Source organism: Corapipo altera, unplaced genomic scaffold (genome assembly GCF_003945725.1).
Source record: "Corapipo altera isolate COAL_440 unplaced genomic scaffold, ASM394572v1 108, whole genome shotgun sequence".
Classification (NCBI taxonomy): Eukaryota; Metazoa; Chordata; class Aves; order Passeriformes; family Pipridae; genus Corapipo; species Corapipo altera.
The window spans coordinates 668,633-691,595 of record NW_020885028.1 but is presented as its reverse complement, the minus strand read 5'-3'; the positions used below and the strand labels follow the sequence as shown (position 1 = coordinate 691,595).

The following is a 22,963-nucleotide window of genomic DNA, read 5'->3' as shown; positions in this document are numbered from 1 at the left end:
CACAGGGAAATGTGATTTACAGCCCAGGCCCTCCCAGCCAGGACAGGGAATGGCTGGGATGGCAGGGAAACGCAGTACAGGGAATGATGGGACTTGCCTCTGCTGAAGGTGGTGTCCAAAATACAGCATGAAACTAATACAGTGGATGAATTTTATTTTGGGCTCACATTTGATAGCCATGAAGAAATCACAGAATAACAGGATAGTTTGGGTTGGAAGGGACCTTAAAGCTCATCCAGTCCCACCCCCTGCCATGGGCTGGGATACCTTCCACTAGCTCAGGGTGCTCCAAGCTCCATCCAACGTGGTCTTGGACACTTCCAGGGATGGGGCAGCCACAGCTTCTCTGAGCAACCTGTGCCAGGGCCTCACCACCCTCACAGGGAAGAATTCCTTCCCAATCTCCCATCTAACCCTGCCCTCTGGCAGTGGGAAGCCATTCCCCTTGTCCTGTCTCTCCATCCCTCGTCCAAAGTCCCTCTCCAGCTCTCCTGGAGCCTAAAGAGAGCTCTCTCTCTCTCTTCACGCACTGGAAGGGGCTCTGAGATCTCCCTGGAGCCTTCTCTTCTCCAGGTGAACACCCTCAGGTCTCCCAGCTTGGCTCCAGAGCAGATGTGTTTGTGCAGGTGGGGTTATGACTCATCTTTGCTCCCTACCTATAGATCTGCTTGAGCTTTGTCACCACATTTCATTTTTAGAAATGTAAAAGCGTTTCTGCAATAGGAAAGGTGGAATTCAGCTCTTCAAGGGGAACATTCCCCTTCAAAGGTGCAATAGTCTTCTGAATTTAGCAAAATCTCCTACTGCCCCAAAGGAAGCAGTTCTGATTTGGTTATGGGAATAGACTGCCCAGTACTGGTTCCCAAGAATTCAATCCTCTCTCCAAAATGAGGCACCAACTACATAGTTCTTTGCCCAACAAAGTTCCAAAATTGTGTTTTGAACCAGCTTTCTTGTGTCCCACAAGCCCTGAAGCAGAATGCACTGCACGAAGCCCCTGACATCCTGCGGCATTTGCAAGGACTGATCAGCTCTCTGCTGGAGGAACTCAGTCTTACCAGTTAAGAAGGAGAATCAGCTCATTTCCCCTTAAGACAGGAAGAGAAAGGAAAACAAACCACCCATTATTCCATGCCCAGAGACCTGAACAGTTGGGACTACACTGGTACTGTTGCCTTTCTACCCATAGAGGCAGAAACATGAGGTTCAGGCAAGATGCCACAAGGAAAAGCACAACCAACTGATGTGCTTAGTGCTGGAGAAAGCCTCGTGTGCTGGAGAGATCAGCTTTGGCAAAATAATTCATGTGCAGCAGCAGGCAGCTTGTTTTAACCCTCTGCGTGCTTCCACCCAGGCCAGGCTTGGGACTGGGACAGAACAAAGTGTTCATGGTGCTTCTTCCCTGTGAAGGTGGGGAGGCCCTGGCACTGGTTGCCCAGAGCAGCTGTGGCTGCCCCATCCCTGGAAGTGTCCAAGGCCAGGTTGGACGAGGCTTGGAGCAACGTGGGCTAGTGGAAGCTGTCCCTGTCCATGGCAGAGAGTGGAACTGGATGAGCTTTAAGGTCTCTTCCAACCCAAACCATTCTGGGCTTCTACCCCAAACAGAAGTGTTTTGAAACATTATAGAGCCAGTTCATTGGGGAATCAGAATCAGGCTTCCTAATGTTAATCACATATTTACAATTATCTCCAGTGTTTCTGCAACTGAGAACATGTGCAGTATTCCCTGGACACAGGTTAGTGCAAACCAGGAGACACAGCACAGGAGGGGCTGCACGTAGCAGCCTTTTAGTAGTAATTACAAACAAAATAAGCACATTTGGTTTCCAAGTCTTTCTCTCGGACACCTGTGTCTGACCCAGCCTTGTAAACAACCTCAGAGCAGAGCACAGATGCCCTGGCAAAGGAAAAAGTGTTTAGGGACCAAAGGGACAGAACCTGCACAATAATACATAAACATGTGAGACCTTCTCAGGTCCTCAGCTTAGACACCTTTAACTCAGTACCCTGATGACCCCAGAGAAGGAGACACTTGCCCAGTACAGCCTGGAGGATGGGAACTCCTATTTTTGTAATGAGTACAGGGATTTGTTTCTTAACCTAACAATTTTCCTGTTCTTCTGCAATGAAAATCCCTTTATGTTCTTTCTTTCAACTCCTTCCCTCCGCTGATAAGACACTTCAGAGGTTTAAGACCATAAAGACATCCTGTTGTTCTCCTCCTGTTCCATTTTGAGCTCTGCCTTAAGCCAGGTTGTTACCCATGTTTTTTCTGCCATTATTTACATAAAGAGAACTTATCTGACAGCAGTACAAATGACTCCAGCACCTTCAGTAGGAGCAGAGAAAACAGGAACCAAACCCACTGCAGGTCCCTTCACCTGATTGTCCTCCTTTCTCTTACCACGGAAATACTGGAGACTCCTACCTGTGGCCTTGACTCACCTGAATAATCATATTCAGTTTGTTGCACTGTTTGTTGCACGTGAGAGAATATCAGGCCCAGAAGGTCATCAGGCAGATAAAAATTGGTGTGTTTTACATGCATACATTTGAAAACAGAATTCTCAACATGCAGCTTGTGAACTGATACAAATAACTTCGATATTTCTCTTTACAGGAATAATTTCATATCTGATTAACACAGAAATATTCCAGCACAGGTCCCTAACACTGAAAGGACGCAATTCCTTCTAAGAGATTAATACACAAGTTTCTGTGGCCTCAGTGACAGCCCAGGAGACCGTATGACAGCAGCTTCTGACATGGATTGTCAGCCACTCCAGAGGCACATATCTGCCTCATTTTCCCCAAGAAAATATAAATATAATAGAAGTAATATATATAATATGTAATCTATAATACAATAATATAAATTAGCCAGATCAAGCAAAATCCTAGAGAATACAAAGCCATGGGCACTTTTTCTTGAATTAGGATGTCAAATAAAACTGCCCGTTCTTTACTTTAAAATTACTTCCCCAAATCCCTCCCCCCCCCAGTATAATGAAGAAAAACTTATTAACAGAAGAGATCTTTTGGAAGCAAAACATTTTTTAGCTCTTTACCAGTTCTCAAGGATGCAGAGATTTTACACCTCTTTGGTTAAATAGTCCTTAAAAACTCTTTGCAGCATAAAAACCTCAGCAGTGAATGTAATGTTCCACAAAATGCAAGGAATGCAGTGCTTCCACAAATCTAAAGCAAAGCTCAAGATTACAGTTCATCTGCCCTAAAGGGCTGGCTGGGCACAAGGCACATTCTGTCCACCTCAGCTTGGCTGCAGGAAACATGATTCTTGCAGAGAGGAGAGAAAAAAAAAAAAGGCAAAAAATTCCAAGACATAGAGCCTCCAAAGAAATGGGATCCAGATGTTGGAGATAACAGAGCTCACTAAGCAGCCATAAACAGCTCCTGTTAGAGCACATTTGGACTTCAGCTTTTCCAAGGGATCTCCGTTAATTACTGTGCACTGGCTCAGGGAGAACCTTCCCTGGCGGTGCATTTTGCCCCCAAAAGGGAATCCCTCCCACTCATATCTCAGCTCAAGGTCATGTTTTGCATTCCCATTCCAGCATCTTACCTGCTCCAGGCTTTCAATATCTGCCCGAAAACCTGAGAACAAGGGCACTTCCAAGACAGCCATGTTTGAGGATCCAGAGTGCAGCCATCTTCCCATGGGAACAAAAACAGGAATAAAAACCAACTCAGCAGCCGAGAAAACAAATGATACATGGGCAACTCAGGATGGAGAACAAACAAAATGAACTTCAGAAGAAAAAGAATTATTAAAAGGATCTACTTTTCTCTGAAGTGCTTATGGGAAGGCACAGACTACTTGGTTTTACAAAATCCTCTTTTCTGCTTTTAATCAACAAAATTATGCCCAACTCATGGGGGCAGAGATGTAGGAGATGTCCAGGGAAATGGAAGCAGAAAAGCAGCAAAATGTCACCCATGGGGCTGCTTGCTTTCTTTTTCAATCAATCACTGAGAAAATGCACTTGGTAAAAGGAAAACAACTCTTGAAGTAAAAGAAACTTTTGTTCTTTTTTGAGTAGACATACATGGACTGCGGTGGAAGAGGAATGTTACTTCCCAACACCAGGCAGAGTCATTCAACCCTGGAGTTTCATAAAGGCCATTTCCCTCCAGCATCTAACTGACACTGAGAAAAGTATCTTTGCTAAGGAGTCAGCAAACTCACTCTGTAGTTACTGATGTTAAAGAATTCATTGCCCATATTATCTTCTATACTATTAATGAAAACTCCAAAAACCCACTGAAATTCAGAGTTGTTACTGTTGAAGAGTTCATTAAAAAAACCCCACACGGGAAGGGGTGGAGAGAAAGTCTATTTGGACCATTGCAAAATCTCAATTTTTGCAGCAAGGCAGAAGAGTCGACATCCTAACCCAGCTCCTGCTAATCCCAGAACAACACTCCTTTTCTCTGCATTCCCTGCCAGCTCTGAGCTCTTCCCCCTTGGCACTTCACCTGTTTGCCATTCAGCTGCACCACCGTGAGCGTGGACCCAGGAGGGCTCATTAGCTCATGCCCAGCACTGAGAAAACACAGTTCACAGCTTCCAGGACCAAATCTGCCAGCTCTAAGCTAGAGGCCCCTCTCTCCGGAGACCCCCCCCCCAGCTCGGGGGTGGGTGGGTGAACTGGCTGAGGCTGGAACACCCCACCCCAGCTCTACGCCTGCAGTAGCATGAGGTGGCCTGGGGACAGAGCCAGCTGGCTCTGGGTGAGGCACTCCAGGCCTGACAGGCTCCCACAGACGTTAACCCTTCTTAATTCCAACCTAACTCCACGACCTAACTCCACGCTCCATACTCCCTAATAAATCACAGTGTCCCTTGCCTGCATTTTCCCCTTTCTCTGTAATATATCACATTCCTGTGTTCTCCTTAACTCCTCAAAAGCACCCAAATGACTTCACTGAGCATGACAACAATTCATTACACCCTGAGAACACCCTCAGCTCAAAATATCTCAGTTGTCAGCCTTAGATGACACTCCTCTCTTCATGTGCCTAAATAAGATGATGATGGAGTTGAGAGCATCACTACTGGGAGAAGGGGAGGAAAGGAAGATTTCGTTTGCTTTTGTCTTCTTTCCAAGCAATCCATCTCCTTGCACCGGGCTTCCTCTCAAATTTCTGTCTTTGCTCCAGCAACTCCCGGGGCAGGAGTTTCAGAAATACCAGCAGAGGGGTTGCACTGATGCAGGGCAGCCTCCTCAGCATCTTCAAGGCATTGATACGACAAGACTTTATAAGCCTGACCCTTCCCTAAAACAAGCTGAAAGTTCGGGCAGGGGGAGAAGAGGTTGGGACAGTGATACTGTGTTATTACAGCCAGTCTGGCCCTGAGTTGCTCGTCACTGGTTGTTCTCAGCGGAGGGAGGAAAAATTCAACTACACCAAAAATTCCTGGCCAAAGATTTCCCAGGCTTGGGGCATTGGGAGGCAAAGTCTTTCCCACAACACAGCAAGAGGGGCAAGGGGCAAGTGTGTGACAGGGAAAACAAGATCCCAGCTTTGCCTGAAGCAACTGTGTCCAGGGCTGCAGTCACTGCGTGGCCTCTGCAGGAAGGAAGGAGATAAACTGATACGGGAGCCAGAGTTTTCCATTTTCATGAATCACATCCAAACCCTTCACTTGATTTCTGCTGTTTCAGGGAAGCAGCACCCCCACTACCTGCCACACTCCCAGTCACACATATGCAGATTAGTTATTAATTTCTTGGGAATGGTTTCTCCTGCTGTAAGCCCTCCTTATTTACTTTGGTTGTGGTTTTCCCTGTCTGGGCCAAATTTCCAACGACCTCCTTAAATATCCAAACATTTTATAGAGAGATCAGCAATCCCTGACACCTGCAGCAGTACTAATATGATTAAGCAAAATATGTAAGTGGATTGAATTCACATCAGAAACTATTCTTGCTGCTGTTTGTCTATAGCCAACCTGTTTTCTCATAATAACTTGAGTTTCCCAATCTATAAAATGAGACAGAACTACTAATGTCTTTGCAAAGTGCTTTGAGAACTAGAAATGGAACTTCTGGCTCATGCCATCTTCAAAAATTATTTTAAATTTCTTTACAGGGAACAAGGAAAGAAGGAATGAGCTTTTGAAAGCTTATTAACAAATTTCTGCATGCATTTTGCCTTTACCAGGTTCCAGATTCATACCATGGCAATAAGCATCTCCTGTTGGGTTTTTGGTATCCAAAACTGAAGAGTAAGGAACTCAAATAACAAAGTCATGTCAATAATATTTATAAAACTATTGACACAATTAAGATATTAGTTAACCAGTTGAATTTACCTTGCCCTTTGAGGCTGCTAAAGGAAGCCTGTTACTGAAGACCTAGAAAATAATCCAGGACTTTTTCTTTTCCTGTTGATACAAGCATTCAAACATTCCATTTGTCATCTTCAGGTTTTGGAGAGGGAATAATGAAACTTAGTGATAAAAACCCAAGGTGTTGCCACTTTTGTAAATTTCTTCTTACTTCTCTATGTTTGACATACACTTGGCACTAAAATGCTCAAAGCCAGCAGGCAACATTCAAGAATGATCATGGGATGACTCTGTCCTACACCCCACAACGGTAGCTGAAAGTTCTCTTACTCTGTTTGAGATACAGACAGTGCAGCAAGGAAGAATTTGGTGATGCTGATCAGGAAACTAAATGTTCTGGTGAGGAACAGGGTTTGGCGTTTCCTACCTAGTGCATGTCTCCAGTATGACTTTGTACTCCCGATGGTCCTGGTCTGATGCGGGGTCATCATCATCCCCCAGAGCCCTCTCCCTATGCAAGGCTTCAGAGCGATTCTCATCTGGAGAGCCAGAGTTCAGGGGGTTGGGAGCCTGGAGATGCTGCTCTGACTTTGGCTCCTTGAGGTTAACCAGGAGCTGGAAAGCTGGTTTGGCAACAGGATCAGGTACATTGTAAGTGACATCAATCTGCAGCAGAAAGGGGGAAAAGCAAAACAAATCAGCTTATTAGACCCCAGTGTTTCATAGCATCTACAAATACTCTCTGAAGACCAGAATAAACACCAGATTTCTTCAGAGAGAGGGGATGGGAGGAAGAGAGGCAGCAGAGGCTTTACCACATAGTTATATAGAGGTAAAGCTGAACCAGATCAGATCTACCCTAGCACCACCACATTTACTTCTATGAATTAAAGCAACACCACATTACATCATTACTTTGAGAGAAATTCCAAGTGTAGCTCCTTTCTCATAGCAAAATGGGGTTACAAGTAGCAAGCAGACTGAGTTTAGAGATCATCTGCTCACATCCTTTCTCCAGCCCCATGGCAGCCTTACCTGCATCAGACAGCAGCCTTCACCTTTGGCACTCACAAACAGCCCTGTGGGAATACTGGGGATCTGGGGAGAATCCACAGTTAAGACATAGATAAGACATGGCACTCAGAATGGAAATTAATGTCAATTCAGCTTTACCCTGTACAAATATCTTTATGGTTATAAAGGAGACTGCAGAAGTGAAGTGACTTTCAGCCATCTGCATTTACAATGGCAGAAAAAAGTAGCCGCACAAAATAAGCCTCAGGCGTGAAAATAGGGTGAAAAATGCCTTTAATTTTGAGTGCTGCCTCCTTCATACTAGAACCCAGCCACAAACCCCCAGAAAGTCCCCAGATCTCAGTGTTTAACTTGTGCTTTTACCATTCCGGATCCAAGTCCTCAGTCAGAACTCAGCACATGGATTGCTTTAAAAATTTGGGCACACAAACACAAAACCACCTACCACTGCAGTCTGGAGGACTTTTTTATTCATCTTGTTGAGCTCAAATGTCTCCTGGTAGTCTAGATTAGTAGAAGCCAAGGAAATGGTCAGGTTGACTCCTCCAACATAAGAAAGGATGGCATATTCAGCCAGAGCCTGCAGAGCCACACAGGTGTCCTGGGGATCAGAAGCAGGAGAGATTAGAATAGTGAAGAACACAGGAGTAAACTTCCAAACAACTGTGCTCTACAGTCACCAGCTTCTGGTAGCAGAATCTTCCTTAATTCAGATGTCAGGAGTTTGCTCACTTTTCCTGTCATAGGCGTCTGTGAGGACAAGGACGGGTCTGGGTTCCTTTCAAATTATCAATCTGGGGAAGTTTTTCCTCTTACCAGAATACAAATAATTTCCGTCTGGACTCTAGATAAAAACTCCGCATTCCTGAATCAATTGGTAATGAATCAAAGCTCTCTTCTTCCAGAGGCAGCCCACCTGAGTAGATGAGAATCCTCCCAGGGCATTCCTTTGCTGTGAAAGCCATTTTACCACAGGGAGCGCAGAGGCCACATCTCCCAGGAGTGTGTAGGTCAGAAGGGCATAGGATGTCATTTCCACCTCTGCAGAAACAACTGAAAGGGAGGGGGATTAAAAAAAATAAAATATCAAAATACCATCCAGAAGTGAAAATCTAGGCAGATCTACAGATAGTTCTATGAATATTCATTAAATGAAAAATAAAAACCATAATTTTAAGAGTCTGTAGAAGCAAACACAGGAAAATATATCTGCACCAAAGATACATCACCTTCCAAAGATATCTTTGCTTCCAACACAAGCTCTTGCCTTCACATAACAGATTACCTTCTTTCTACTTGATTGTATCCCATAAGAAATTTATCTCCCACTCCAGTTCTACTTTGCTGCCGCCCCTACTGTATTCCTGTCCTGAGATTTTCATTCCATATCCAGCTACATCCTTCCTGAACATTGGTGCACCTACATCATATCCACTGTCAGTGGCTTTAAGTGATTTGAAAATTACAGCATGATTCAACAGTTGCTGTGGCTTTGACAGCCAAAGTCTTGAAAAACAGCTGAAGCATCAGTGGACTGGTGAACAATCCTTAGGCCCATTTGAAAACACAAAGATAAATAGCTCTGAAATTAAATGTATTTGACTTCCCTCAGATTTCCATTTCAAATGATTCCTTCCTGATGGAATCCCATATGACTCTCACTCTTCTGTCTTTATAAAACTGGAGTGAAACCTGGCAAGATAGCCGGGGCTGAAAAGCCCATCCTTCTCTGGGCCACATCCTGCTCTGTCTCATTTGTTCTTTCAGCATAACATTACCTGCTTTTTGTGAGCTCTCCTTTCCTCTGGCCCCTGCCCTGACTGACTGACAATTTCAGAATACCCTCTATTATAAAAACAATTCAATAAAATTCATGCAGCCATTGGGCTGGTGATGCAGCCCTTTCTTCTATCTCTGTCCTTGCACTACAAGTACCTGATTGAGAGAGTCCATCATTAAATCCCATGAAAGTATCTTCATCAGCAACAAGAGTTCCTGTGAGGCTCCAGTGTGTAAAGCCATCTGGAAAGAGAGGACGGTGGGATATGTGTGTTATCAAACCAGGAGTTCAGCTGAGCCTCTGTGTATGGGAACAGTCAAATTCCCCTCTAGAATTGACTCCATCCCTGCCCTGAACTGCACTGTCCCTCCTGTCAGATGAGCAGTCCCTGGGCAAGAGGCTCCCTTTGAATTGCAAAAATGACTCAACATGACAAATTAGATAATTCTTGGATTTTGGATTAAAATACACCAATACACCATCAGGGAATGTGAGGTGTTACAGGGCAAACACTCATGGACAGGAAAGGCACTGAAGAGCCTCTGCTACACTTGTCTTCCCTCAGCATCAGTGGGACTGAGGTCTCAGCCCTCCCCAGTTACAAAGTGAAACTGTGCTGTGAGGAAACATCTCACAGACTCCATCCTCTCCAGTAACTCAAACACAGCATTCACAGAATATGCTGAGTTGGAAGGGACTCACATGGATCATCTAGTCCAGCTCCTGGCCCTGCACAGGTCCATCCCCAAGAGTCACACCCTGTGCCCGAGAGTATCATCCAAACACTCCTTGAGCTCTGTCAGCCTTGGTGCTGTGTCCACTGTCCTGGGGAGCCTGTTCAGTGCCCCACCACCCTCTGGAGGAAGAACCTTATTCACTCTGTATTTGCTTGTTCCTGCAGGAGGACTGAGAGCTTGGGGTGGCCCAGGAGCTCAGTACCTTGGGTGATGGCCATGCTGTTCATCCTGCGCAGCATCACCGCTGCAGAGGGGCTGTGCAGCAGGGTCAGGGCGTAGGCAGTCAGGGCAGTGGTGTAGGGGTCTTCTGCTGAGTACAGGTTGGACTCCAAGAAGTGCTTTGCTTTGTCAACACCTGTTCTTTCTTCCTGTATTTCGGGGAAAAGAGCCCAGACATGTTACCAGCCTCTACATCTCAGAAGTTAGAATCACTTTATCACTCACTGTATCATGTCCATTTAAAACAAAACAAAACAAAACAAAAACAAAGCCAAAAAACCACTAAAAATCCAACAACGAACTAGGAAAGATGCATTTTGCTCTCTGCAGAAGCTGAAGAAATTCCATGCCCCTGCAAGGCAGACGAACACAGCAGAAGCAAGTTCTCCACTGTAGGTTTGATTGTGTTCCTGACACTCCGGAGCGTCTGGCAGACGCCAGAGGATAATAAAGGCCAAGGTTCCCAGGGGTCCCTGCAGCCAACAAACATGTTTTATTAACTCCCTCAATGACCTCACCACGTAGGAACGTGGCTCTGATAATTTATAGAAACAATTTAATTGGACTTGATGTAATTTGGTTTCCTTTGATTTCCCTGTAGCACTAACCTTCCCCTTCCTCATTTCCTAGCAAAGATCATTAGTAACACTTGCAAATCTCCTCTATGGAAAACCATTAGATCCACAGAAAACGCACTTCCAGCAAGTAAAAATGCTGGGGCTGTCTTGCCACACTGCAACCCAGGGAGAGCATCACATCACTGCTCAGGGGGGGGCACTGGAGGGCAGGAGGAAGTTCCTCTGGGAGCACTGGAGGATTTTCTGAATTTTTAATAAGGTTGAAAGCCTTCCACTCCAACAAGAACAAGGGGTTAGGGGGTATCTGCTTGCAACAGCAGGATGGTTCCTCTTCAGGCTTCACATCAGAAGTGCTGAGGTTATCAGAGTTCCTGAAGGGATAGTTCTGTTTGCACTGGCTGTTTCAACATCTCCCCAAACTCCCAGGGTTGTGCCTCAATGGACAATCCTTTTGTCTGAGTGCAAATCACCAAGAGATGCTCCAACATACTCCTCCTATCATCTTCCAGGCAGTTCTACCTGTCCACACACTTCACCCACCCCACCCCTTTCCCTTGGCTGCTGAAGAGCAAGGGAAGAGCTGGATCCATGGCCTGCTCAAGGAGACATGTTCCCAGTTCTAACTAGTGGGAATGTTTAACTATGATCTCATCTGAGCATCTCCATCCTAGTGAAACTGCATGCAGGCAAAAATACAGAGGACAGGAGCACTGTTTTACCGTGAGTTTTAAGAAGGAATTTCTGAAAGACCAGTTGTACTGGAAATCGTGGGGTTTTTTTTCCTAATTCAAAATCATGCAGTGGAATTGCACATTCTGACATAGCTGTTCTCTTTTCTGTAGTGCTCCTGTTCTGTCTCACTACAAGGAAGAAAAGGACTTTTCTGCAAAGCCCTCAATCCCACATATTGCAGGAGAGCAGCTCTCCAAAGGCACTGTAATCCAACAGCAGTAGCTTTTTGGCCACAGCAGCCAAGCCAGACCACAGGAGTTTGCTGTATCCCCAAGTTAAATTGCTGTTAGCACTAAGCCAGGTTTTCTGAGCCTTTCTAGGCAAGCAACCAGGATCTGCAAAGGCTGAAATCACACCTTGAAGTTACAAGGCAGAAAACACTTTTTGCAGGAATTTCTGGGAGAGGTTGAGGGATGGGGCTGCAGGGAAGTGTTTTGCTCTGGTAGAATAATCATGAGCTGATGGTAGGGGGGTGGGAGATCACCTTGAATAAATTCAGACCAGATTCCTTAACTTTAGAATAATCTCAAGGCTTTGCAGCACCCTCTGTTACCTGGATGCTGTCACTCAACTGATCATAGAACCTTTGAGAGCAAACAGCAGTAAAGTGAAGTTTAAAAAAACGAGAATTTCATAGAACATGAAAAACTGAGAGCTGTTTTAACTGAGTCTTTGTTACCTCAGAGGTGACACCTGTTTCCAGAAGAGATGCAACCACATAAGCTGTCAGGGAGATCTTCCCATGGATTCCACCCTGGAAGGGCAAACAACACAAACCACTGGATGAAAATTAGAGAAGAGGACACTGGATAAAAAGAGTCTTGAAGCAAGACAGAGAACATGTTAGAACTAGAGAAGCTGAGGCATCACAGAATCTCTTTTGGTTGGCACATAAAGAGTAGGAAATTTAGGAACCCAACCCAACATTGGTTGGACCCAGGACTGTCCCCGGTAGTGGCCTGAGGACACACTCAGTGCACACGACTCAGGTGTTTTGTAACACTGGACATCTTGCTTTCCCTCCTCTGGGGACACCACACAGGCACATTCTGACAGATTTGTTTAAACTGAAATTCTCCTGCTTCTTCCAGCCATTCAAGTGCAAATTTCATATTGAGCATAAGGAAACTGCATCACTTCATGCTTTAATAATAACTTCAAAAATGTTCTTGTTGCATGATTTGGATCCTGTACGGTTTTTACCTGGATGTCTTTATTTAGTATCCTGCCCATAGCAGGAAAAGAACCATCTTCTTTCTGGTGATGGATGATCCAGTCTTTGGCAGCTGTCAGTTCTTTTGGGTCAATGAAAATAAACCCACGAGACTGAGCAAAGGACTTGAGGACAAAAGCCGTGAGCCTGTAAATAGGAATGTATCATCTTTACTGAGAAAACAAATTTAGAATAAACTATCAGTAAGGGAAAACCAACATTCTTAGAAAGCACAAATTAAAAAAAAAATCATGTTGGGAAACATTAAATATTGTTGTTAGAAAGTTCATTTGTAAAAGCACCTGAACACTCCCCAAACTTCTTGATAAGAACAGGGTTAGGGGTCAACTAACTTGAAAAGTAGAACTCAAAGATATATTTGTTGTAGTTGTGGCACACCCTGAAATATAGTTCTTTTTTTATAAGTGCTCATCTGCCACCTAAATTACTAAAGTTTTTAAGTCAAGAATCAATATTTTTAAATTAAGAATCAATATATTTCTTATAAGAAATCCAGATCCATTGCTGAAGTCTGAGGCTGTGTTAGACTTTATAAAGAATAAAGATTTAAGAAAGCACCAGAAGTGTTTTTGGAATTCTAAACCTCTGACAAAAAGTGTGAGCACTGGCCAGCTCTGGGAGATTGAGTCATCCCATTTACGAGCCCCTGAGGAATGGGAGGGTAGCAAACATGGCCTAGCAGGGGAGCTTTCAAGTGTTAAGTAATTCCATGTCACCATATTGGACATTGAGGGACTGGGAGATGCCGGAGCTGAGACAAAAGTTCACTATCTCGGAAACAGTGAGGCAGCAGCAGTGGTGGTTCCCCTCCAATGAGTTTGTGAAGTAAATCAGTTAAAACCAAAATACGAAGCAGACGGAGAAGCCAGATGACAGCACAGGCAAATGAATGAAGACAAGGATCCACTACAGCTGAGCCAGAGTCAGCAACACTGAGGTGATGTAACAGAAACCTCCCAGGCCATGGTGTCCCCAGGAGCACATCATGAGATGAGCTGATTCCTTAGTTTCTTAATTTCTGGCTCTCCTGTTGTTTGACTCTGAAGATCCTGCTCTTATTCTCAGAGCATAAATCCACCCCATTTCATCCATGAGGGGATATAAAGCACACGGGATAAGAATTCTTTGGGGGTTTTGAGTTGGCTTTGGTGGGGTGTTTTTTCCCTACCCTGGTAGAAGCCTCAGCCACTTCTAGAGACAGCCCATTTCTCTGTACATGGTGAATGGTGAAGCTCCATTCCCTGATGGAATTTGGTGCTTAAATACTCCATAATTGCTACTCCACTTTCAAATAGGAACCTTAAATAGGGCTTCTGTGCCTGAACTTTATGTCCAGTGTATAAACTGGGGGGAATTACCTGAAAGAGGGTCCCATCTGGGTTCGGGAGGGAGGGTCTGGCATCGATCAGTGAGTGGTGAGCAATTGTATTGTGCACCACTTGGTGTCTTGCCTTATTACTGTCAATATTATTATAATTTACCATTATTACTGTATTTTTACCTTATTTCTGATTACTAATTTGTTCTTATCTCAACCTACAAGTTTTACTTTGATTCTCCTTCCCGTCCCACCAGGCTGGGGGGAAAGAGAAGGTGTTTGAGCGAGCGGCTCTGTGGTGCTTAATTTCCAGCTGGGCTTAAACCAAGACAGCGTATCAGTAGATCTGACTATCTTATCTGCTCCTGAGTCCTGAAATAACTATAACGCACCTCTTAGGGTAGTAAGAACATTCAGCAGCACTGAAGCAGTAATTCTATACTCACTGAGTATTTATTTCTATTTTCCTGTTTTATTTCTATTCTCCACTGTGTGCAATACCACGATAGAAGCTGGAAAATTCCTCTTCTTTCCCAGCCAACTGTGTATTTTTCCCATTTAGCAAACACTTAACACTTTTCTAACTCTGTTTTAAATAGCAACTCACCACATACTCCCTGATGAATCTCTCTCCCCAAAAGCACTGTATGAGCCATCTTGTCTCTTGTAGGTCAGCTGGCGCTGGTAGCCTGGAAGTCACAAAAGAATTGGGGGAGTCCAAAATCCTCACATAGAGAAAAACAAGAATTTCAAGTGAATGAAGACTCAGAGCATCTGGCACTCATATAAGGGATTCTGCTGCCCCAGGCAGCCTCTTGTTCTGCTGTGAGTGAGAGCCAGCTCTGTGTCCATACAGCTTATCCAGAAATCCGGTCAGGATAACATCTCGGACACTGCAGCTCCTGCCTTTTGGACACTTGAAATGTTAGAAATGTGACACTCCTCTGAAAAAAATGCAGTATCAAAAGAAAGATTTTTTTCCCTAAGTCCACAGCCACTCTCCTTCTGCTCTACTGAATGCACAATACAGATGAAAATGGTTTTCTTTCAACAGCACAGCTGGATTCAGACTTTTCTCCAAAGCTGTTGCTTGGGACAACTTAAGGTAACTGTAACATAACAATAACAGCTGTGATCTTGATGCCCTTGAAGATTTCCAAGCTACCAGGACTGTCTTAACGCTTGTTTTAGGCAACATTATTAACAAGTTGAAGATAAGAACTCTCTCCTGAAATGTCTTCTGAGACAGAAAATTAAGAAAGATAGTCAAAGTGCTCTTCCTACCAGGAAAATAATTTGCTTCTCAAATCTGTGTGTCTATAACCATGAACTGCTCTTCCTAATAAAGCACTCTAGGAATACAGGAATATATAAGTTGAGGAACACAGAACATACACTTGGAGAAAACTCTTAAACACCCATTGGAATCAAACCCCTTAGAGTGGGTATTTCTGATAAGGAAACGTGTCAAACCTGCAAGAAGATGGTGTCAAAAGACATTTACTGCTTGCTAATTTCTCCAACACATCAGTAGATGTTTTATTCCACACCACATGACATTTTTATGAGAATGGGCTATTTTTCATTTCCAGAGGTGAAGCTTCCTTGTTGACCTCTCCGGATACAGGCAGTTCCTCAATCCCTGAGTAAGGACTGACCATGACTCCTGTACTTTCCAGTTGCTCTATAGGCTTCCAGTGCTCACAGAGAAAGCAGGCGGAATGGTTTGAATGGGAGGAACAAAGCCCTAGAGAATACTGATGCTCTTGTATTAACCACATCTTTGCCTGAGGATTGCGGCACAGCTACAACACATGGCAGAAAGCCTAAATAATTGTATTATTTTTTTTTCTTCCTCCAAACAATAGGTGTGACATTAAATTAGATTCCTTTTCTTCTCTGCAGGCCTCAGGTTCAATTTACTACTGAGCCCTTCCTGCTTAAATAGTTCCTAAGTGTCCCTTTCCAGTGTGTAAACGGACACATTGAGTCTTCATACCTCTCTTATCATTGTCTCTTGGAATGTTCATTTTTAATTCAGTTGTGCTTCATTGCTCTTACACTTATTCTTCTTTGCTTCCAAGGTAGGGAGTGGCAGACTTGATGTCTTGCTAGCTCTTCTGAAATCTTCCCTTTCAAACACTCCGTGGATGTTGGGACTCACTGGAGAGGTTCACCTTCCCAGTTTTCCCCTTTTCATCTGCTTTTGTAGAACTGTGTTGCGGGGAAGTAGAAAAAATGCTGACTGGTTTAGCTCAGGCCACTTCTAAAGTTTAGGAAATACACAGGAATTGTTGGGTATCAGCACTTTCCACCATGGATGACTAAGCGAAGAAGTTTTCTGGCTTGGTAAGTCACAAAAGCCTTCTGGAGTGAGCAAACAGACTTTCTCCATCTAAACCTTGCACTTGGCAGGGCTCCAATAAACACAGAAGAGTTTAAAACTCTTGAGAATTTCTTCTGTCAGGGTTAATTAGCAAGCAGAGCTTAGAGCCAAAAACTTGGAAGGTTTGCAGATTCTTAAAAGGAAACAAAAGCAAAAGATGTTGCAAAGGAAACACTGACTTGGACTATTAACAAATTCCCTTTGCCTCATTGCTCTCAGCAAGCACTAAACATTACAAGTAGAATGAGTGGAGCCAGGCAAAGGAAGCAGCACTGGGCTTTAGCTGCTGAATACAAGAAATATCTGGCATATTCCATTTTATATTTATATTTTCAGAGGAGAACCACCTAATCCTGTCACCTCTGATTTCATCACATGACTATTGTCTGACTCATACACAAGAAAGCTTTGTCCCTTTGGGTCATTCTTGTTTTTAATGCTCTCTGAATTCTTACTGAAAATTGCACTTCGTTATAAAACTATTTTGCATGTGGCTCTTCTTAAACAAATGCTGAGAAAAACAGCGCAAAGAAAAAGATTGCTTTGAGCTGCTTAGTGAGGTAGGACAGGACACTGAAAGGACAGATAAAATCCCTCATTATATGCCTCTAGGATAACTATTTTGCATACTAACTTTTGATTTTGGGTACAATGTTAGTAAGAAAATAGTGTTAAAAAAAGAAAGTCCAGAGGAGAGCCATGTCCTGACTAAAGTGATGGAAAGACAATTCATGAATAAGGCAAAAAAATGTATGGATTTTTACGAAAATTAGTTTTCCTTGGCTTTCTAAGATGTTTAAACATAGAAATCAGCTATCTAAGAAAAAAAATAAAAAAGATAAATCAATAAACATCCAAACTAAGAGTTATTGAAGGGAAACACAGGTTATGTATCAAGGGAAAATGTCTTGCCATCAAAATCTGTTAATCTGTGAGATTACCCTACAAGAAATGATGAATCCTCATCATTTGGGTTACTCTTGATTAGAAAGCATGACAGGATACAAGTAAAACTCTCTTCTAACTTTTCTCCATTTATAAATTGTGAATGTAATGAGTTACCTTGAACAAGGTAATCAGTAGCTTCGATCTCCACCTCATGACTGAGTTGTTTGGTTTTCTGCAGATATTTCAGGACAAAAACATTGGGAGCAAAATGGATCATGTTCTGCTCCCCACAGCCAAAGGGTAATCGCAGAAGGTTGTCCAAGTTGTTCAAAGTAGGACCCATCACATCTCCTGTTTGAGAAAGAGGTGATATGTTGGTGTCTTACGATTAAACCCTGCCTGACTATACCAATATCACCGGTTAAATAAACTGTATCATAAGTGGGAAGTCCTTCATATGTTAAATCTAAGACCTTCAATCTTTTGTTGGATTAAAGAAATTCCACATTTCAGAGCTGGATTGTCCATGACTTCCCAATTTAAGGTGAGTTTAGAACACAGGATGATTTGTGATTATTGATGATTATGAAATAAATACTGTGAACTCTAACAGTCAGTGCCTCTGCAAAGCTCTCAGTATCAACTTTAAATCACTGTCAACTCAAACAGGTTTCAAAAAAGTGACAAAAAACCCCCCAAAAAATCATTTGTCCTAGAATTAAGCGGCATAAAACCTGTGTAAATGCCTATGACTACCTCATCAGTGTAAATGCCTATGACTATCTTATCAGGTGTGCATTACTCAAATACTGGTCAGAAGCAAGTAACAGCTGGAGTATCTCTTCACATTTGATACCCAGTGATACCTCCTCAGAATTGATACCTATGATTGAAGCCGTAGCTCTTTCTGATCCTGGAATTATGTTGTGGGGAACTCCAAGAGTAAATGCTTCATTGTGATTTTCATCAGTCTCTTCTTTTCTCCAAATTTTAAACTCTCCCATTGACCCCCAGCCTGTGGAAAAGCCAACGTACTTCACCTCAAGCTGTTTGGGGACTGTCCACTCCACAATAATAGACTCATTTAGCATCCGAGTACCGTGGCCAACCTGAAAGGGACAGAAAACCAGGTAGTTCCAAGAGCCCGTACATTTGGAGTCACTCTGCCAGGTGTCCTTGGACCCCCTAACTCATATGTGCATCAGAGAACATTGTACATCGATCAATACCTTTCTCTTTCCCACCCACAAAACAATCCAAGGAAGTTTAATGAGAATTCCACAGGCTTGACCTTCAAGGACTAAAAATGTTGAAGACTGAGGTCCTGAGGACACACCAAACTGATTTGTTCTGAGCAGATTTGTTCTGATTAAAGAATTTAAACAGAAAAGACAACAGGAGAGAATCTTTTACCTTTTACACCAACCTAAGGAAAACCTGCCATTTGTGTGCTCAGACTCTTTTTAAAAAGAGACTTTGAGACCCTTACAAGAATTCAGTACCTGGATAATTCCATTTTTCCAGCTGATCCAGAAGCTGCGGAATTCATCCCAGGAGAGGATCCCAGGTGTGTCCCTGCTGGCCACGGGCTCACCCATTTTGCTTACGGAAATCCATGTTTTGCTGTTTTGATGTCCACCAATAACAATCTCTGTCATCTCTGCCATGTCGCGGGGACCAGAGGACAAGGCCAGGTGAGCATCATTGTGGGCTTTCACAGCAATATCAAAGTGGGTCATCTGGGCAGGTTTCTGCATGTACTGGTACTCATATTTGTTAGGTGTAGATATGTGGATTTTCTCTAGCCAGAAAAATAATGGAATGTTGTAAGAATTAGAGCTGAGTTTACAGACTTCAAAAATAACCCACTGCTGATTACTAAATTTAAACAAACACACCTTTCCTAAGTAATGGTTTTTTCCAGCTTCTCTTAAAACAATCTATGAAAGTAAACATGGATGTTTCTTCTCATCTTTTATTTTTACATCCTTCCAGTATAGAAGATACTTCAAACTGCTCAGTTGAATTTCTCGTGAAGTCTGCAAGTGATTTTTCAGTTCAAATCTAGTAGTCAAAAGCAGCTCTGTTTAGCTACTGGAGCCAACTCTGAGCTACCCAAATCTCTGGCAGAAAGGACATACTGATTCCAGAACTGAATTTTAAAAGACCAACTGAAAATATAGTACAGTCTCAGTTACTGTCCACAGTGCTGAATACTCAAACTGTTTCATAAAGTAAAGGAATTTAATGGCCATTTCCAGAAATCATTTGGGCAGTTGAAGTAAATTCATAATTAGCCAGCCCGGTTAGAAAGACTTTATTCAAAAATTCTTCCTACACACCATAACTCATCAATCACAGAGAAACGGACTCAAAAATTTAATTTTTTTTTTTTTTTTTAAGGAGATGAAGCCAAATGTTTTTATTTAAAACTGAATCAAACAAACTGAATCTCTCATTCAAATTATGAACTTACCATTTGGGCAGAAGAACACACTGTAGGTGTATTCTCTGGACAGTCCCTCTGGCTATAGAAAGACAGAAATCCACACATAAACCCACAGGGCTTGGATGAGCAGGAACAGATCTCAGTTTTACTTAGAAAACACAGAAATTATATTCTGCTGCTGTACAGTTGTTTATGTCCTTTATAAGAAAGAGATGACACTATGTGCCAACCACCGCCAGAGAACCTCACAGTACAGCACATTTTAGATTAACAGGGTAAGTTTATCCAATAAAATTTCCATTCCTTTTTCTCCTGAACAATATTGAAGATTCACCAGGTAAGCTCAGAACCACATGGGCTTTTTCTGTACAAGTATCACTACATTATTTCCAATCATGGAAACAAACCACAAATCAATTTGAGGATTCTGATAAACCTATCCATGTTTGGTTACCTAAAAACTGTCACAATTTGCCCATTTTTATCTGAATTATTGCAAATTTCTATTTTCTTACCTCAATAATCACACTGCTACGAACATAATCCACTCCCATTGGGGTTCTTTTGTCCAGAAAAGTGTCCTCTGAGTGTTTGTCATTCTTTAAGCTCTGCATGCCATCCTGACAGCAATTAGTCCCACCATAAGCAAAAGCTTTTGCTAAGAAATAGAAGGGAAAAGCAGGAGGTATTTTGAGACAGGAAGATCTCCACGAGCTTAAGAGAAGATCTGAAAGAATTAGATACAGCTAATTACCAGTACATCAAGTGTTTTGGAAATACAGCTCTCTCCTACTACCCTTATGCCATATTTGAATGATCACATCTAAAACCAGGCAACATTTGGCCAGTCATGGGGCAACAGAGAAACTCTTCTCTAATTTTCAGTGTTGGCCAATTTGTACTGGGATTATTTGTTGAAAGATGTACAAAATCTGTTGTTATTCTCTTATTTAAAAATTCCCAAGGAAATTTAAAAATTCTCTTCAGGGAAATCTATCAGGTCCAACCTCACATGAGCAAATATCACAACAGGAAAACTGATAACCAGGGAATCTCCTGAGGTTTGTAACAGGCTCTTCTGTGCATTATAGGTATAGAATGTGTTTCTACAATAAATGAGGTTGAAAAGCCAAGTTGGCAGCAAGTGGAATAAAAAATTCCCCTTTGGGGTAGTGGAGAAACAAGAACTTTCTGCTGAAAGAGAAATAAAAAGAAACACTTGTAAAACTCTTTCAAGCAACAAGCTGTTTTTAGTTCTATACTACCAGTGATGTTGCTCAGTCCCAGCTCATTGAAGGAGAGAACAACAGAGGTGGGTTTGGCTTCCCCAGGGGCAACGCACTTCTTTCTTGTCAGATGGTGCTTCCCAGGATGTCCAACAAACTTTATGCCTTTTGGGACAGAAATCTTCACGTGGACCTGTGAAAATTTTGGAATTCATTACAAATTTCAGCTGCAAAGCCACTTGTAAAAATTCTGAAAGCCACAAAATGCTCCACAAAAATCACAGCATACAGATTTATTTGTTCTTCGAGCTTTCTAGTCATGTACTTGACTGAGAGCAGTACTTTCAGCTCAGCAATTCTACAAGTATTTCTGAGAGATACTACTGAGGGTAGGGAGACAATGAGTTTGAAAAGAAAACATCTTGGGAGACAGGATTACTTGGGAAAAAAAACCAAAACAACTACTTCTGGCAGCTTTCCAATCATGAAGGAATTTCTTCTGTGATTCACAAGGAGCTTCCTAATTGCCTTCTCTATATTTTTTCCCTACACTTTTCAATATTTGCACTTCTGAAGTGCTGCAAGACACTCCAGACCACTACATGTGTTTCTAGCTGAAAGTAAATAAAACAATGACTTTTATTTGTATTGAAAAGCAATATTTATCTTTTCAAGGCCCCTCTGCTGAGCTTACCTCTACATTAGGCTGGTACCTTATCTAATGTAACTTGTGGATCACTATGAGGTTCTGATGATAAACCAGAATTGAGTTGTTCAGCAAAAGGAGGGGGTTGTTACCTCTACACACACAGCCAGGTAGTTGTAGACAGTCAGTGGGATTTTGGTCTGTTCCCCCCGGATGACGTGATAGGGCAGGGTGAAATCAATGAAGAAAGGCTTGAATGTCTTCAGCTCTGTCTGTCTGGCAATGCCCAAACCCTTCTCTTCAGACAGACCCACAGCCTCCGTGATCCAGGTGGTGATGGAGTCAGGCACGTCCACATGCAGCTGGGCTTCCCCTGATGTGTTACTGTCAAAAGGAACGTGAAACAATTTGGGTTCAGCAGATTAACTTCATTCCAAAGCATTTAATTTAAGTACACATTTTGGGGAGTTCCCTGCACATCCAAATTTATAAGATAACATCAGCAGCTTTGAGCAGTAGCTTATAAAAGGCTCGATGTTTTTTGCCAGTTGAGACCTGTAAACATTTATAAGGAGAACAGCAAGTAGTTAGTTCTGTGAAACAATCTACCATACAAATTTGTACAGGTTCAAAAACTTTATTTTGCAGCCTCATCATAAAGTGACTTTTCTTAGAGGCAAATGTCTGCATCAAGTCAAAAAAATCCTCCACAAAAAAACTAAAAAACTACCAAACCCCAAAAAACAACAACAAAAAAAGAAAGAATCCCAGAATGAGGTCCTGGATAAAAACAGTTCAACAATAATTTATTTAATTATCTCAGCATCAATATTGGCTAGTGAAATAAAAGTATTTTTTGTTGTCCCTGTGTCCATTTCTACACTGCAGACTCTGCTTGAATATAAGGTCAAATGAGAAATTTTCTAGACACCAAGTTCAGCAACTGTTTGTTTTGATTCAGAAACATTTTGGTTTGTTGGGGTTTGGAATGCCTCACTTAGAAAACTTCCAAATCCATCATTTTCTTCCAATGGGGATTGAAACTAACTATTAAAAATCAAGTCTCTGAGTATTTAGCTTTCCTGTGCATACCCCGACAGGATATCATGAACCTGGTATCCTCTTCTATGCTTTGTAATAACAGAAATTCAATTTTCTTCTGAAGAATATTTCCCTCCTGCAAAGCATCTTTGGCCTTGCCTGGAACAGAAAACATTTCCTCCAACACAAGAACAAAAGCTATTTCATGGCTCAACTGACAGCATGATTGGTGCAATTACGAGTACACCCCAAGGTTTTTTGCTCTCAAGTTCTTATTTATTCCCCAGAGCTTGATACACATGCTGTCAGCTCTGTGAGCTTTTGAGGGCATGGAAAAGGAGGAAGGAAGGTCTTCAGAACAAACTTGGAGAGCCTACAGCA

General features: G+C 42.5%; 1 protein-coding gene across 1 annotated transcript in view; it reads right to left on the bottom strand.

Moving 5' to 3' along the window:
- Positions 1 to 22,963, bottom strand: part of CPAMD8 (C3 and PZP like, alpha-2-macroglobulin domain containing 8) — a 50,220-nt gene that overhangs the window by 9,208 nt on the left and 18,049 nt on the right. Inside the window, exons 20-36 of the mRNA XM_027668112.1 lie at positions 21,694 to 21,925; positions 20,935 to 21,088; positions 20,185 to 20,327; positions 19,697 to 19,748; positions 18,723 to 19,021; positions 18,104 to 18,329; positions 17,395 to 17,571; positions 14,554 to 14,635; positions 12,598 to 12,754; positions 12,074 to 12,148; positions 10,068 to 10,233; positions 9,284 to 9,370; positions 8,265 to 8,401; positions 7,794 to 7,949; positions 7,349 to 7,411; positions 6,741 to 6,979; positions 3,584 to 3,671 (exon numbers count right to left, since the gene is read on the bottom strand). Coding sequence (XP_027523913.1) covers positions 3,584 to 3,671; positions 6,741 to 6,979; positions 7,349 to 7,411; positions 7,794 to 7,949; positions 8,265 to 8,401; positions 9,284 to 9,370; positions 10,068 to 10,233; positions 12,074 to 12,148; positions 12,598 to 12,754; positions 14,554 to 14,635; positions 17,395 to 17,571; positions 18,104 to 18,329; positions 18,723 to 19,021; positions 19,697 to 19,748; positions 20,185 to 20,327; positions 20,935 to 21,088; positions 21,694 to 21,925 — 2,533 coding nt within the window. The remainder of the gene's footprint in view (positions 1 to 3,583; positions 3,672 to 6,740; positions 6,980 to 7,348; positions 7,412 to 7,793; positions 7,950 to 8,264; positions 8,402 to 9,283; positions 9,371 to 10,067; positions 10,234 to 12,073; positions 12,149 to 12,597; positions 12,755 to 14,553; positions 14,636 to 17,394; positions 17,572 to 18,103; positions 18,330 to 18,722; positions 19,022 to 19,696; positions 19,749 to 20,184; positions 20,328 to 20,934; positions 21,089 to 21,693; positions 21,926 to 22,963) is intronic.